The 14913-nt window shown below is 46.3% G+C and overlaps 1 protein-coding gene across 1 annotated transcript in view; it reads right to left on the reverse strand.

The window, feature by feature from the left end:
• Positions 1-14913, reverse strand: part of Slc5a11 (solute carrier family 5 member 11) — a 56618-nt gene that overhangs the window by 20737 nt on the left and 20968 nt on the right. Inside the window, exons 6-8 of the mRNA XM_087908480.1 lie at positions 9122-9226; positions 7388-7493; positions 3091-3171 (exon numbers count right to left, since the gene is read on the reverse strand). Of these exons, the coding sequence (XP_087764606.1) occupies positions 3091-3171; positions 7388-7493; positions 9122-9226 (292 nt within the window). The remainder of the gene's footprint in view (positions 1-3090; positions 3172-7387; positions 7494-9121; positions 9227-14913) is intronic.

The following is a 14913-nucleotide window of genomic DNA, read 5'->3' on the forward strand; positions in this document are numbered from 1 at the left end:
GTCTTATGGATTATATCCAAGAAAATCATGAGGTACCCAAGAAAGAAAGAAAAATGATCTACTGTCATGAAACAAAGTCATAAAGGCAAACTGATAGGTGCCCCAGATGTTGCAACTGTCAGATAGGAAATGAAAAATAACTGATTAATAGGTTATATAGGCTGTAGTGGGAACATGGGCGATATTCATGACTAGATGGACAATCTCAGTGAAGAGATACACGAGGAAGGACTGAATGGGACTGGGGGGGCTTAGTTCAGTGGTAGAGTGTATGCTTAGCCAACATACGAAGGTGGGTTTACTCCCTGTGAGCTGAAAAATGAAGGAGAAGGAAGGAAAGGGGGGAAGAAGAGGGAAGAAAAGATGGAAGGATGTAATGGGGATGGTAACAGATATGACAAATCTCTCATCAGTCAATGCATTAGCAGACAACACAGCCAAAGAAGCCATCGACAAGCTGGAAAACCGGAGAATAGAAATAACTCATAGTGAAATACAAAAGAAAAGAGGCTGTGAGGTGCTGTGATACAGGGGATTTGGTGACCCTGGAGTTCCAAGAGTAAAAGGCACTAGCCAGGTGTGGTGATGCATGCCTGAGACAGAGGCAGGGGGTCCATGCGAGATGGAAGTCAGTGTGGTCCACACAGCAAGCCCAGGATAGCCAGGATTTAGATTACAATTCTCCAAATCTCAGGAGTAACCAATCAATCAGGACAAACACAACCCCCATTTCCATCTATCATACTAGAAAGGCTGAAAATGAAAGGTAAAGGGACCGGGCACAGTGGTTCATGCCTGTAGTTCCTGTACTGGTGGTGGGGTGGGGAGAGTAGGGGGAGAAGGAGGAGGGTCAGAAGTTCAGGGTCAGCCTCAGCGACACTGTGAGAAAAAAGGCAAAAGGTGTTAAAAGTTATAAATAAAAAAGATGAAGCAGAATCATTTCCTTCAAGGCAACCGAAGTAGGGGGTGGTACTCGGGGTAACAGAGAACTAAAAATGAGAATTGCAGACCCCCCCACTGCGGTACAGGGGCAGCAGAGGCTCCTCTAACATACTGGGGAGACAAACCACAGTCAAGGTTTTTGTATCCAGCGAAGGCATTTTTCAAAAGCAATCAATAAACAGGGACATTTTCAGACAGACAAAGATTTACTACGAGAAGAAGAGAAAATAGAAGTGGATTTTTTTCTCCTTTTTCACAGGATTGTAGAAGAATCTGGCTAAAAGCTAGCAAGTGGTTTTTGTCATTTGAATCATGAAACAAGTGTATTATTCTGTGATTATTTCTTTGAAATCTCAATTGAAAGTCGAAAGTGACATATATCCAAAACACAGACATGTACCCCGAACAATGCTAAAAGCCAAATACTTCCTGTGCCTTTGGCACCCACTCCTTGGCATCTCCACAAATGTTACCAGTTTCACTGCCAACGGCCAGATGATTGAGGTTCGAGGTCTGAAGCCACTTACCAAACTTTTTGTTTGTTTTCACAATAGTACATCTCTTTATGTTGTCCAAGTTGACCTTGAACACCTAGACTCAACCTATCTTCAGTTTCTCAAGTACCTGGACTTCATGCGTGCGTCACCCCACCTGACTACCGTCTTACTCTACCAGCCGGGTTGTTTAGCAGTTACACTTTGAGTTTTGCAATCTAAGAGAGGAGCAGGTTAGGGAGAAGGCTCAGGAGCTAAGGCACTTGTCATGCAAGTATGAGGACCAGAGAGCAGATGCCCAGAACCCATGGATGAACGAGTTGGGTGTGACAACCATCTGTATTACATCATGTAATAGGTGGAGACCAACTCTCCATGGCAAGCTGACTAGCCATACAAGAATTGATGAGTTCATGTGGAGAGATGAAGACACAAGACACCCAATGTCAACCTTGACCTCTACATGCAAGTACATACACCCCTACATATGTGCTCACACAGAAGCAAATATGCAAATATACATGCGTGCACCACACATACACACACACACCCCAGAGAGAGAGAGAGAGAGAGAGAGAGAGAGAGAGAAAATAATGAAGATCCCCAATGTCACTGTTCCAAACTTTACACGGACATGCATCTAAATGTCATGCTTTAACGTGACATGTAAGACAGTGGTGACACTGGGTTCAGAGTGTGTGAAAACACTGTCCTGCTGTCATAGTCTTCTGTGTCTAAATCATCTCCCAAGGTCAAAACCATCCCTGACTGGTAAAGTTATCCCCTTCTCCCTTACATTCATAAATGATTTATGTCATCTTTTATCCACACCATTATCAGAAAAACTATCGGTTTTCCCTTTGAAAATTAGTAGATCCATTGGTTATCCAATACAAAGTGGTCATCCCTGAAATCATATATACACAGGCAACAAAAACAGACTTAGCAGGTTGTATTTATATACTTATATATGTGTAACAATAATACACAAAGAAAAAGGGACCATAAATTTGAAAGGAAGTGGAGGAGCATGTAAAAGGGGCTGGAGGGAAGAAAGGGAAGGGGGAAGTGAGGTAATTTTATTTTAATTTAAACTAAAAAAGAAGGAGGAGGAGAAGGAGAAGGAGAAGGAGAAGGAGAAGGAGAAGGAGAAGGAGAAGAAGAAGAAGAAGAAGAAGAAGAAGAAGAAGAAGAAGAAGAAGAAGAAGAAGAAGAAGAAGAAGAAGAAGAAGAAGAAGAGAAGGAGAAGGAGAAGGAGAAGGAGAAGGAGAAGGAGAAGGAGAAGGAGAAGGAGAAGAAGAAGAAGAAGAAGAAGAAGAGTAAATTTCAGGCAGGGCTGGGAGTATGGCTATAACCCCAGAGCCTGGGAGAGGAGCAAACAAGGGACTCCAGCCAGTGTAGGTGAATCAGTGAGCTTCAAGCTCAGTGAGATTGTTTCAAAACATTAAGGTGGAGAGCAACTAAAGAAGAAATCTGATGTTGTACATGAAAAGATCTCTCTTTCTCTCTCTCTCTCTCTCTCTCTCTCTCTCTCTCTCTCTCTCTCTCTCTCTTCCTCACCCACTGTAATAGGAGGGACCAGGTAGTAACTAAGCATGCTTCCTGGTCCCTGTATTTTCGCATCCCAGTGATGAAAGCCGAGGTCCCCACTTACTGTAGCCCATCAGGGTGAATGCCCCTATGAGCATGATCCCAGTCTGCAGAGCATCTGTGTAGATAACAGCAGCCAGACCACCTGGAGGGAGGAGCACAGGTTAGGGCCAGGTTACATGAGAGGATGACTCTGAACTGGAGGGAGCCTAGAAGGTGGAGACGCTATGACGTTCTCGGGATTGAGGAGTTGCCCAATCCTCAGCTGCCTCAGCTGGTCCCTGCGCCCGTGAACATTCCACAACACTGCTTTACTGCACCTTCATGGGGAGCCTCAAGAACTGTGTCCCACATGCCTGGAATCCTAGCATTTGGAAAGCTGAGACAGGAGAGTCAGGAATTCTGTGCTTGTTCATGGCCAGGTTAGGAAACATAAGACCATGTCTTAAAACTGTAGGAGTCAGTCGTGATAGCTAAATATGAACAGATCACCCAAAGGAAGTTCTTTACTTCCAACCATTATCACCTGCCTGAGTAGGACTCAGCCATAGATAAGTTTAATGGAGGCCCGAGTCTCAGTAGTTTACCCTGAAGCAATACCTGGTTGTGGGAAGGACCACAAACTGAGATTACCTGAGCATCACCCAAGAACAGACCATCCAAAGGAAATGCCTAACATTCCAACTGCTGAAGATAGGATCACCTGCCAGCACACACTCACCAGGACACCCCTAGACAAATGTCAGCCAATCAGAAGTCCTGAACCTTAGAAATCCCTCAGCCCCACCTTTACTACTGTAAAAACCCAATTCTAACTGAGCTCGGGGCTCTCCGTTTATTCCAATACGTTGGACATGTGGAGAGACTGAGTTTGCAAACTTGCATAAAATAAAGGCTTTTGGCTTTTATATATGGGACTTGCTCTGCTTGTTGACTTTTGAGGTACTTCACAGATTTGGGCACAACAAAAACAAGTCTAAGGCAGCTGAAAGGAACTCGGAAGTAGAGCACTTGCCAAGACTTAGGTTCAGTCCCCAGCCCCACTTAACTCAAAGGAAGGGAATCTGCTCCCCGCGGCCCCAAGCTAACCCTCCACCACAGGAGGGAGGCCATCTGTTTCAGCCAGCTGTTCCAGCTGCCACTGAACTACAGCTCCACAAAGCCAGATAAGACCATCAAATCAGCCATCCAGGCAACCCACAGACTACGGGGGTTAGCAAGCCATTGTTTAAGCCCCTCACCGTGTAGGTGCCTGGTTACACGGCATGTGGCTTGCTTGTTACACAGCAGTTCCTCACTGATACAGGGAGTGGATCTAGATCACAAGCCTAACTCTGAATGTTTTCCTTTTCTATTAAAAAAAAAATAGGTTAACATGACAAATATGAGGTTTCATTATGGAATGTTCAAACAGAATTAGTTCTGAATTCTCCTCTCCCTCTGCTCCCACATCACCCTGGCCTCCTTTCACTGCAGCTTCATTTCTGCTCTCACATCCCACGTGCCCTGTCGCCCTCTCCCTTGCTGCAGTGTTTCCTTTTCCCTATTTGCGTGTGCACAGCGCGTGCACGGAGGTCAGAAGACAGCTTGAGGGGCTCGGCCTCTTCTCCCACCACGCGGGGTCCAGGAGTTGGACTCACTCTGACAGGCTTGGTGGTCAGCACCTTTACCCCCGGAGCCACCTCTCTGGCCCAACACCCTTCTTTTCAAGGCTGGAGGAAGAATGTGAGTTCTAGGTATCCAGAATACCACCTAGGCTCTTTGACGCCATCATGGCTACTTAAGAGGATTCTCTTGAACTTGCCCTCCCAAAAAAACCTTTGTGGTGTTTGCAAGGCCTTCAACACGGACAGAGTACTAGGCCCAGGCTCTCTCCAGCGTCCCCCTCTGTAAGGGAAAGGAGTGTTGACCTGTTACCTGATATAAACGTGTTTATGTGAGGGCAACTGCTACACAGTTAAGAAAAACATGTAACCAGGTGGGGTGTAACCGGGCCTGGTGGCGCACGCCTTTAATCCCAGCACTCAGGAGGCAGAGGCAGGCAGATCTCTGTGAGTTCCAGGACAGCCTCCTCTACAAAGTGGCCAGCCAGGGCTGTTACACAGAGAAACCCTGTCTCAAAAAAAAAAGAAAGAAAGAAAGAAAGAAAGAGAAAAAGGAAGGAAGGAAGAAAAAGAAAGAGAGTGAGGAAGGAAGGAAGGAAGAAAAAGAAAGAGAGTGAGGAAGGAAGGAAGGAAGGAAGGAAAGAAGGAAAGAAGGAAAGAAGGAAAGAAGGAAAGAAGGAAAGAAGGAAGGAAGGAAAAGACAAACATGTAGAAGGGTTTGGTACCCTTAATGTCCCCTTCCTGGTCAGCAGTAATGGAGCCCTCTCTCAAGTAATGGGGAACCTGGTTAACAATCCCTAGTTCTCTGATATTCCCTCAAGTGAGTAAGAAGTCATAAAAGTCCACAGTTTGGTAACCACTGAGTCCGTCTTATTTCTATACCAATACTTACTGAATCCTGCCTACTTACCAAGTACCGTGGTACAGTTAAACATTTTGTTTAATTGGCCCCTGACTATCTGGCAAGCATGCTCCTGCCCTCATACAACATCCAGCCTCACAGAGGAGACCGACTCCTCCAAACAAGGAACTCAAAGATGGACTGACCATGGCATTAGCTCATTCTCTTCGTCCTGCTCTGAGCACATGGCTTCCAGTAGGCTTTCTGTATTAGGGGCCTCTGTGGGTGTTGGATTGTGTCCCTTCCCTGATATTGCCCCAGAGCTCGGTCCCTTCCCTGCCTCCTAGCTGGTTCCTCATCAGAACCATTGCAGTTAGGTTCTGAGGAAACCCTTCTCACAGCACCGCCTGGAGTTCAGTGGACACAAGGCACATTGTCATTGTCACTGACCCCCCTGCTGTTCCATGACTGGGGAAAGGGTGCTTTCCATTTCACGGGCTTTACAGTTGCCTTTCCCTCTACTTGGGGTTCTCTGAATTTCTCATAATTTTTTTTAAAGATTTTATTTATTATGTATACAGTGTTTTGTCTGTATGCCTTCTGGCCAGAAGAGGGCACCAGATCTCATTACAGATGGCTGTGAGCCACCATGTGGTTGCTGGGAATTGAACTCAGGACCTCTGGAAGAGCAGTCAGTGCTCTTAACCTCTGAGCCATCTCTCCAGCCCCATTTCTCATGATATTTAACTTTCGTTGAAAGATTGCCTCTGAGAGCCCTTGACTGAGTGCTTTATGTTTTTCAAAAAAGCTTTCCTTTTATTGGTCCCCAGCTCCATGGTCACCCTTGATAGCTTTTATCAAGTATAATAATATACTCTGACATTACCAATTGATTTCCTTGTTCATTTGTTTCCTCATAGATGAGGGGAGGAGAGAGAGAGAGAGAGAGAGAGAGAGAGAGAGAGAGAGAGAGAGAGAGAGAGAGAGAATATGCATGTGTAATTTTGGGTTTGTTATTAATTTGGTTTTGGTGGTTTTCTTTTGTTGTATGGTGTTCTTAAGAAACAGGGTCTCTCTGTATAGCTTAAGCTGGCCTTGAACTCAACATTCTCCTGCCTCAGGTCCCCAAGTTCTGGGATTATAGGCATGAGCTAACACACCCAGCTTTATAGTAGAGACTTTGTCTTTCTGGTTCTTTTCCATTCCCATTGTCTATATGGTGCCTGGCACATAGTAGGTGGTTCATACACGTGACTATGTGTGTATGCATGTACATTTGTGGGATGAATTATACCAAGAGGAGGCAGAGAAGGGCAAAGCCAGAGTAAACAGGTAACTATTAAAAAAAAAAAAAGCAGCTACTTGAAAGCCTGCTATGCACCAAGCACAAATTGGTCACAAATCTAAGAGAAAAAAAATAAAGCTGCCTAAACTTAGGCTTCAAAATCCTAAGTTTTGGATTAACAGCTGGGCTGTTAATTGCCCAGCTTCTGATCATACATGTAGACTCACATGCTTAGCACTTAGTAGGTTTTCAACTAGTCCGTTTGGAACATAGACTAGGAAAACATTATGTAGCTGTGGAAAGTTTTGCTTGTTGAAACAGGGTCTCACTCCATAGCCCAAGCTGGCCTCACACAATATCCTCCTGCCTCAGCCTCCTGAGTATTGGGATGATGGGCATGAACCACCTTGTATGGCTTATTTGTGGTGCACTTGGATAATTCATTTTCTTATTAAGTAGCCCTCTTTCCTTTGGATAATGGCTATCAAAATGTCACCGTTCGGGGCAATGGGATGAGATTTAGTGAGTAGATGTCCTTAGCACACTAGAACACCAGAAGGTATGCCAGAACAAAATGGGCGGCCCACATCCCTGCCCATCAACTCTGAGGACCACGCATGTCCCATGATACCTGCAACAGTGTACAGAGCTGTGATTGCCAGGAGCCCCACGATGGCCAGGTACAGATCCAGGTGCAGGGACTGCTGAATGAAGATGGCACCTGCATACATGTCTACCTGTGGGATTAGAAATCAGTGGGTGGATGAAGGCGGCACCCTCATACACATCTACCTGTATGACGGGAAGTCAATGGGTAAATGAAGATGACACCCGCATACATGTCTCCCTGTGGGATGAGAAGTCAATGGGTCAATGAATGGGTGATGAACTAGAGAATGGATGGATATGGAGGAGGCAGTGGGTGGATGTATGGGTCAAGGACTGGATGGGTGGATTGAGGCAGGAGTGGGTGGATGCATGGACCATGGAATGGATGGGTGGATTTTAGCAGGAGTGGGTGGATGCATGAACCACAGAATGGATGGGTGGATTGAGGCAGGAATGGGTGGATGCATGGACCACGGAATGGATGGGTGGATTGAGGCAGGAGTGGGTGGATGCATGGACCATGGAATGGATGGGTGGATTTTAGCAGGAGTGGGTGGATGCATGAACCACAAAATGGATGGGTGGATTATAGCAGGAGTGGGTGGATGCATGGACCATGGAATGGATGGGTGGATTGAGGCAGCAGTGGATGGAAGATGGGTAACAACAACAGCAACTCCCCAGGAACAGGCTCTCTCCCAGACTCTGACAAATACAGAAGAACCACACACATTTATTTCCCCATCCATCTCATCCTAAACTGGGGGGCTCAAAATGAAGCCCCATGGGCAACTGAGTTTGAAATACCTGCCCTGTACTCTGGCAACAGACTCATGACCTTCCTGCTTCTGTGGGTCTTTCTGCCTGCTCTCCTCCACACTGCAACCTTCATGCTCCACCCAGGATGACATCATCCTTCTCTTATTAAAGCTTATGTGACTTTCCCCTCATCCACAATAGAGCTGGGTGAGCGCTGACACCAGCCCTTCAAAGTTGGCAGGCTTAACCTTTATTCACTCTGTATTTCTAGGGCTCTGGGCTTTCAGAAACAGTCTGTCTCCTAACATAATATGTTTTGGTGCATCTTCCAGTTTTGACCGGTGGTAGTCCAGCTATCTGGAATGGCGGCACCCCTATTTCCAACTGGTGGATTCCTCCTAAGATGACACCCACCCCTTACCAATAAATAAGCATCCTAGGAGTACCATCTGCAGCTAGGACAGTCAGTTGCTGCTGTTTGTCTTAAGTGCAATCTCTTCTGTCCCTAACCCGTGAAGGACAAGATCATTGCCACCCCCAGAGCCAAACCTAGTGAGCAATCCAAGCCTGGAAGTTCCAGTGCACCTGCTCTTTGTCACCTTCCTGGAGATCAGCCCATCCAAAGGTCAGAGTGAGACAGGCCCCGGCCTCCTCAAAATATCTGATTAATACCTTACCACTCCCTGATTCTGGAGGAAGATCACAGTCCTATCCAAGAGCAGGGAAGTGGGAGTGTTTCTCGTATCTCTATTCAGTGACCCCACCATCATGCTGAGATGTCGCCGAGCCAACTTCGGCAGGCATCGGAAAAGATTCCCTGCCTCTGCCTCTCCTTCCTACATGCTTCTTCTGCCCATCTTACCCTCCTTCCCTCTACTTCCAACATCAAACCAGTCTCAGGGGAGGAGAAACAGATATGGAGGAAACTCTCACAGTACACTATGGTCAACTTCTCGCTGTGCTGTAGGAGAGTGGCCAGACCATGTGTCCACCTTACCGAGATCTTAGTGAAGATGTAGATGAACAGATAGAGCACAGCCAGGGTGATGGAGATCCTCCTGCCCCCGAATCGTCTCCTGAGGTATTCCGGCATCGTGGTTACCTAGGAGTTAAAACAGCTTCATCGAACTCAGCTGACTTTGGACATTTGCCTCTTCAGCCTGGCCACCAGCCCTGCCCACCTCCTCCATCTCCACAAATTTAGAAGAATGGATCATCATCTTGGGCTTCTCCACAGGAGACTTAAGGAGGAAGAAGACTTAGAGACTTGGGAAGGGGGCAGACTGGATTCTGTAGAGGGCTGTGCACCTAACCTATTGTTTCAGGTTTATTTATTTGTGTGTGTGTGTGTGTGTGTGTGTGTGTGTGTGTGTGTGTGTGTGTGTGTGATGAGTACGCAAGTGTGGAAGTCGGAAGACAGCTTGCAGGAGTTGACTCTCAGGTTGTTAGGTTTAGGTTTGGCAGCAAGCACCTTTCCTGGCTGAGCCACTTCACACACACTCCTACCCCAACTACTGAGGCATTCTGTTCTCCATCCTAATTTTGTTGTATACTGGCTTTAACTTAGTTTTCTCTATTTAAGTGAACTTATCTTTTAACCTAAATAACTTTCTCCAAAAAAGAAAAATGATACATTATTTTTAAAGCAGTTCTGGGAATTGAATTCTGGGGCCTCTTGCATGTTAGGTAAGTGTTCCCCTGAGCTAATTCCAACCCTTGAAAATGAAACTTTAAATTGCTACTATAAGTGGGAAATCAGTACCAAATTTAAGGGAACCGGAAAACTGAATATAGGGAACAACAGAGCAATGAGGCATGCCATCTGTTCTCTCTTAGCAACTTCCTGTTGCTGAGAGCTGCTCACGAGGCCAGAGATAAGCCATCCATGAGCAGAGGAGCAGCTCTAACTGGACACAGCAGGGTATCAGGAGGAGGGGACAACAGCATGCAATCGTAAGGGGACACATTGGGGCAACCTAGGGTGAGGAATTGCAGGAGGAAATGTGTATATGATCATAACATGTCCTGTACATACATGAAATTGTGAAAGAAATACTGTTTTTATTTTAAAAGAGAGGAGCGAGAGAGAACGTTGCTGAAGTGCTAAGGGTATCCAAGTGCACACGAGACTTTGCCCTCTCTGTCCCCTGATAAGATGAAACTCCCACAGTGATTGCATGTCGGTTAAGAGCAAAATAAAACTCACTTCAAAACTTAAGGGGCAAGACCCACCAAGCAAGGTGGGTATATGCATGTAATCCCAACACTCAGGAGGCTGAGGCTGGAGGATTGAGAGTTTAAAGTTGTGCAGTAAGACCCTGTTGTCAAAAAAAAAATAAACAAATAAATAAAACCAAACCAAAACAACACAGCCTTGAAAGGTCTTAGAAAGGAGTTTCACTCCATGGTGGGGGCATGTTTGGCCCCACAAACAGCACTGAAATCACTGCAGAAATCTCCATCTGCTCATCCTCCCTTTGGAATTCTGGGACTAGAATATGCAGAAGGAAGAGATGGTACACAGAGCATCTTTATCCCAGAGACGCTGAGTTCTGCCAGCGCCTGGATGCGGGGCTGGGGGTCTGAAACAGAGACTGTCGCTCCATGTGGGATGCTTCAGGGACGGCCATGCTGCTAAGAGCCATGATTTGGGTTGCAGTGTTTGAAGGATATGGATTTCTCTCTCAGCCACTCTGGGACCTCCGACCAGCGGATGTTCTTCCACAGGTCCCAGGAGTCAGATGGGGAAGGATGGGATAATGGTACTCATGGGGCATATTTCTACGTTTGGAAAGGCTGTGTTTGTACTCAGCCTCTTCCAGAAGCTCACATGTGGAAGACTTGGTTCCAGTCGATGGACCCAGTCAGAGAAGTGGTTGAATCTGAAGGGCTCTGACTAGCAATGAATTAATCTCCTGATGGGTTCCTAACTTAATGATATCATCAGAAGGTGGTGGGAGCTAGGAAGAAGACCTGTTTGGAAGGGTGGGTCACTGAAGACCTGCCTTGATGGCTGGCTTGTCACCAGCCCCTTGGTGTCTCTGCTTTCTGGGGGACCATGAAGTGAGCCACCTTCCCCACCATCTTTCCCCTCCATGATGTTTCTGCCCTGCTATGGGTCTGAAAGGAAGGGAGTCTGCTAACAAGAGATTAAAACCTCTGGAAATGTGAGAATAAACCCCTCCCCTGTTTATCTCAGTGGCCAGACCTGCTTCAAGAACAAGCCTTTGCAGTGATCTCAGCATTCTGGAGACTGAGGCAGGAGGATTACCAGTTTGAAGTCAGCCTGGGCTACCTGGTAAAAACCTGACTCAAAAAAGTTAAGCTAGTAACTTAATAGTAGAATCTGACTGAATGTTCTAGTGTTTTGAGTGAGATAAGTTAAATGCTTATGCATGTTTGAATTTTTCATATTAAAATATTGGTAAAAAATAAAGATAACAATAGATATTTGTGACAGGTTTAATAAAGCTCCTCTCTTCGTCTCTTCTCCTTAAAAGGCAAGTTGGGATTCTGACTCCCGTGGATGTCCTGCATAAATCCTCTGATTTGCTCCAAGGTAATCTCAGCAGGAAGTTTCCAAAAGTATTTTATATGGAGCTCTGACACTGTCGGAAATAATGCAAGCCTTGTACACTGTGGGACTTGAGACTTAATCAGGGAGTACAATGGGTGCCCCGGTCCATTCAGATAAATGTTTCAAAACAGCCACTCTGGACAACCACTATCTAATCTGCCAATGACAAGACAACTGCCATCTGGGCTTGGCTCCTGAGCTAGACTCCTCTCATTGGCTCTCACTATCAGTTGCCCCTGGGATCAGTCGAGGATAGCTGCTACAGGAAGTTTCTAGTTATTAAAGACAGGAGAAGAGGAGGAAGAAGAGGAAGAGGAAGGAAACAAAGGAGAGCTTGCTTCATTCACACACTACACGAATTTTCCGATCTCGAAGGTAGCCTTTATTCTGAAGTGCAAACCATTCAGGAAATAGCCCAGTGAGTCAGAAAGCCTAGACCACATACTCCTCCGACTACAGACACAAACCACAACTGACTTCAGTGAGGAAGGCCCAAGGGATCACCATCACTCTTGCTGGTGCTGACTGAATGGGCAGAAGAAACAGATAATAGATAGATAAAGTAGCACAGACCCATAATCCTGGCAGGAAGGTCACAAATTCAAGGTCAGCTTGAATTTAAGAGACTTTCCCAAAAGCTAACTAAAACAAGATAAGTTGAACAAAAGACACCCACCCTTGGAGATTACCACTCCAGCTCCCAGGGCTCTGGCTGACACACACACACACTCCCTTGATGGTGGAGGCTTTGGAGGGGGATCTCAGAAACTGTGTCCTCTCTCCAGATCAGGTCCGGTTTGCCCCCCAATTCATGCCCATGGGAACTCCCTCACTACTCTGTGACATCAGTGCCACCTGCATGAAGCTCAATGCATGGCTCTTCACTGGATGGTCAGTCACAGAGAGGAAATGACAGAGTGCACCACGGTTGCTTGGTGACACCTGAGGGCTATGGCTCAATCTCCATGTTCATAAGCAGAGCCAATCTCTAAGGATGCAAGTATTTGACACTGACCTCTAGTATGGGGAGGTTTCAGTCTGTAAAGTGCAGTGGCATCAAAGGGCTGGGGAGGTCTCAGTCTATGATGACCAGGGTCCAATCCTCAGAATCCATGTAAAAACTAGGTGTGGTGCACACTTAGCAATCCCGGTACTAGGGAGGCAGAGACAGGATCCCGCCCAGTCCGCCTAGTCGAATTGGTGAGCCCCAGATCCCAGTGAGAATTCCTCTCTTAAGAAAATAAGGTGGTGTCGGCTCCTGAGAAACAATGCCTAAGGCTGAACTCTAGCCCAGATATACATGTGCATAAGCATGCATGTATACCACATACATGTGCACACATATATATGCACATGCAAATAATGAAGAGAAAATAAATTCTCAGCGGATAACAGCAAATGGAAAAATTTTAGAAGATAGTATTCAGAAAAATATCTTTGGCCTTGGAGTAGGTAAAGATTTTTGGTTTTGTTATACGAGAAAAGGTTTATATACTTTATAGGCCAAACTAACCTGGAACTCATGTGGCCTAGGCTTGTCTCCAACTCATGGCAATCCTCCTGCCTTAGCCTTCTAAATCTTACTATAACAGGCATGAACCATCACACCTAACTAGAAAAAGACATTTTAAGCAAGACATTGAAATGAAAGGTGATAAATGAGACTATGGTAAGACTGAAATCGGTTTATGGAGAAACTCCAGTAATTAAGTGAATGACTAGGTGTAACAGGATAGAATGCCTCCCTGACCTGTGAAAGGCACTCCTGACACACATGCGCACACACACACACACACACACACACACGCACACGCACGCGCGCGCACACACACACAGAGAGGAGCAGTGAAAAAGACAAGCCTCAGAATAGAAAGGATATTTGTAGCCCCTAAGTACCCCAACAGCTTATTTCTAGAGCTGACTTTGTAAACTCCAGAATTTATAAATCAGTGAAACAAGTGGTACAGCTTAAAACATAAAACTGCGCGAAAGTTCTAGATGACCCTCTAGTGGCTTTCCTTCACTCAAGGTGGTCAGTTCGTGAAGGCTCACAGTTTAATCTGGGCTCAGGTGCTCATGGTGCTGTCCTTGATGCTGTCCCTGTCCCTTTAGACCTGAGGCGGCACCACGATGGGAGCCTATGGCCTAGAAAGGTGCCTTCCTCACTGTCAGGAAGTAAAGAGAAGCAAAGGAAGAGACAGTGGTCCCACAGCCCTCGCCAAGGGCCCCACCTCTTAAATCCCTCCTCTAATGACCACCTGACTGGAGATCCAGGGTAACACTATGACCTTCAGGGGACAGTCCAGGCCCAGACTGTGTCTACAAGCTTCAGAGATGATTTTCAAAGGACCAGAAAGTCATTAGAATTGACAATTAAAAGTTCAGAGGTGGCGCTGGGGTGACAGCTGTGTAGTTAAGAACTTTTACTGCTCTTGCAGCAAGTCACATCGAGTGACTCACGACCACCTGTCGCTCCAGCTCCAGGGATCTGACTCCTTCTGGCCTTCATGGGCACTGTACACACACACACACACACACACACACACACACACACAGAGCTCACAGAGTTTTAACATCAGGCAATACCAAAGTGTTGGTAAGGATGTTTCAGTACTGCACAACATGGCCTCCCAAACACTTCAAGGAGTGGGGAGCGAAACTGCTTTGGAAGAAGGGTTGGCCGCCTCATGTGAACCTAAGATAAGCCTGGGGGCTCCCCTCACTGAAGATTCTCGCCCTCGGCATGTGTTTTCGTGCATTAAAACTTGTGTAAGCCAGGTGTAGAAGCTACCTGCAATTCCAGTCAGTATTCAGGAGGCTGAGGCAGGAGGATTGTGGGTGGGAGGCCAGCCTGAGCAAGACCTCGTCTCAAAATAACTTGTAATAAGGTGTCATTAAGCAGCATTGTCCCTCACAGCCCAGCAGAACAAACTAAAAGCCCACATGTGGCCGAATGGTTAATTACAGAAGCTGGAGCCGACCTACCCCACAGTGGCGAGGGCAGCGGATTCCCATCTCACCTCTCGCCTCACTCTGTAGCTGAGGATGACTAGCTACCCACATCCCAGTTCTACCCATACACAGCTTTAAGGCCCTACATCAGCTGCATGGAGCTCCATTCTGCAGGGCATATTCTCGAAGCTGTGAGTGGCTGGGACTCAAGGAGAAGAAAGCATCTGGAAGAGAGGTTCACATCTGGATATGGGTGTTCA

Source organism: Myodes glareolus, chromosome 7 (assembly GCF_982192425.1).
Source record: "Myodes glareolus chromosome 7, mMyoGla1.1, whole genome shotgun sequence".
NCBI classification, from domain to species: domain Eukaryota; kingdom Metazoa; phylum Chordata; class Mammalia; order Rodentia; family Cricetidae; genus Myodes; species Myodes glareolus.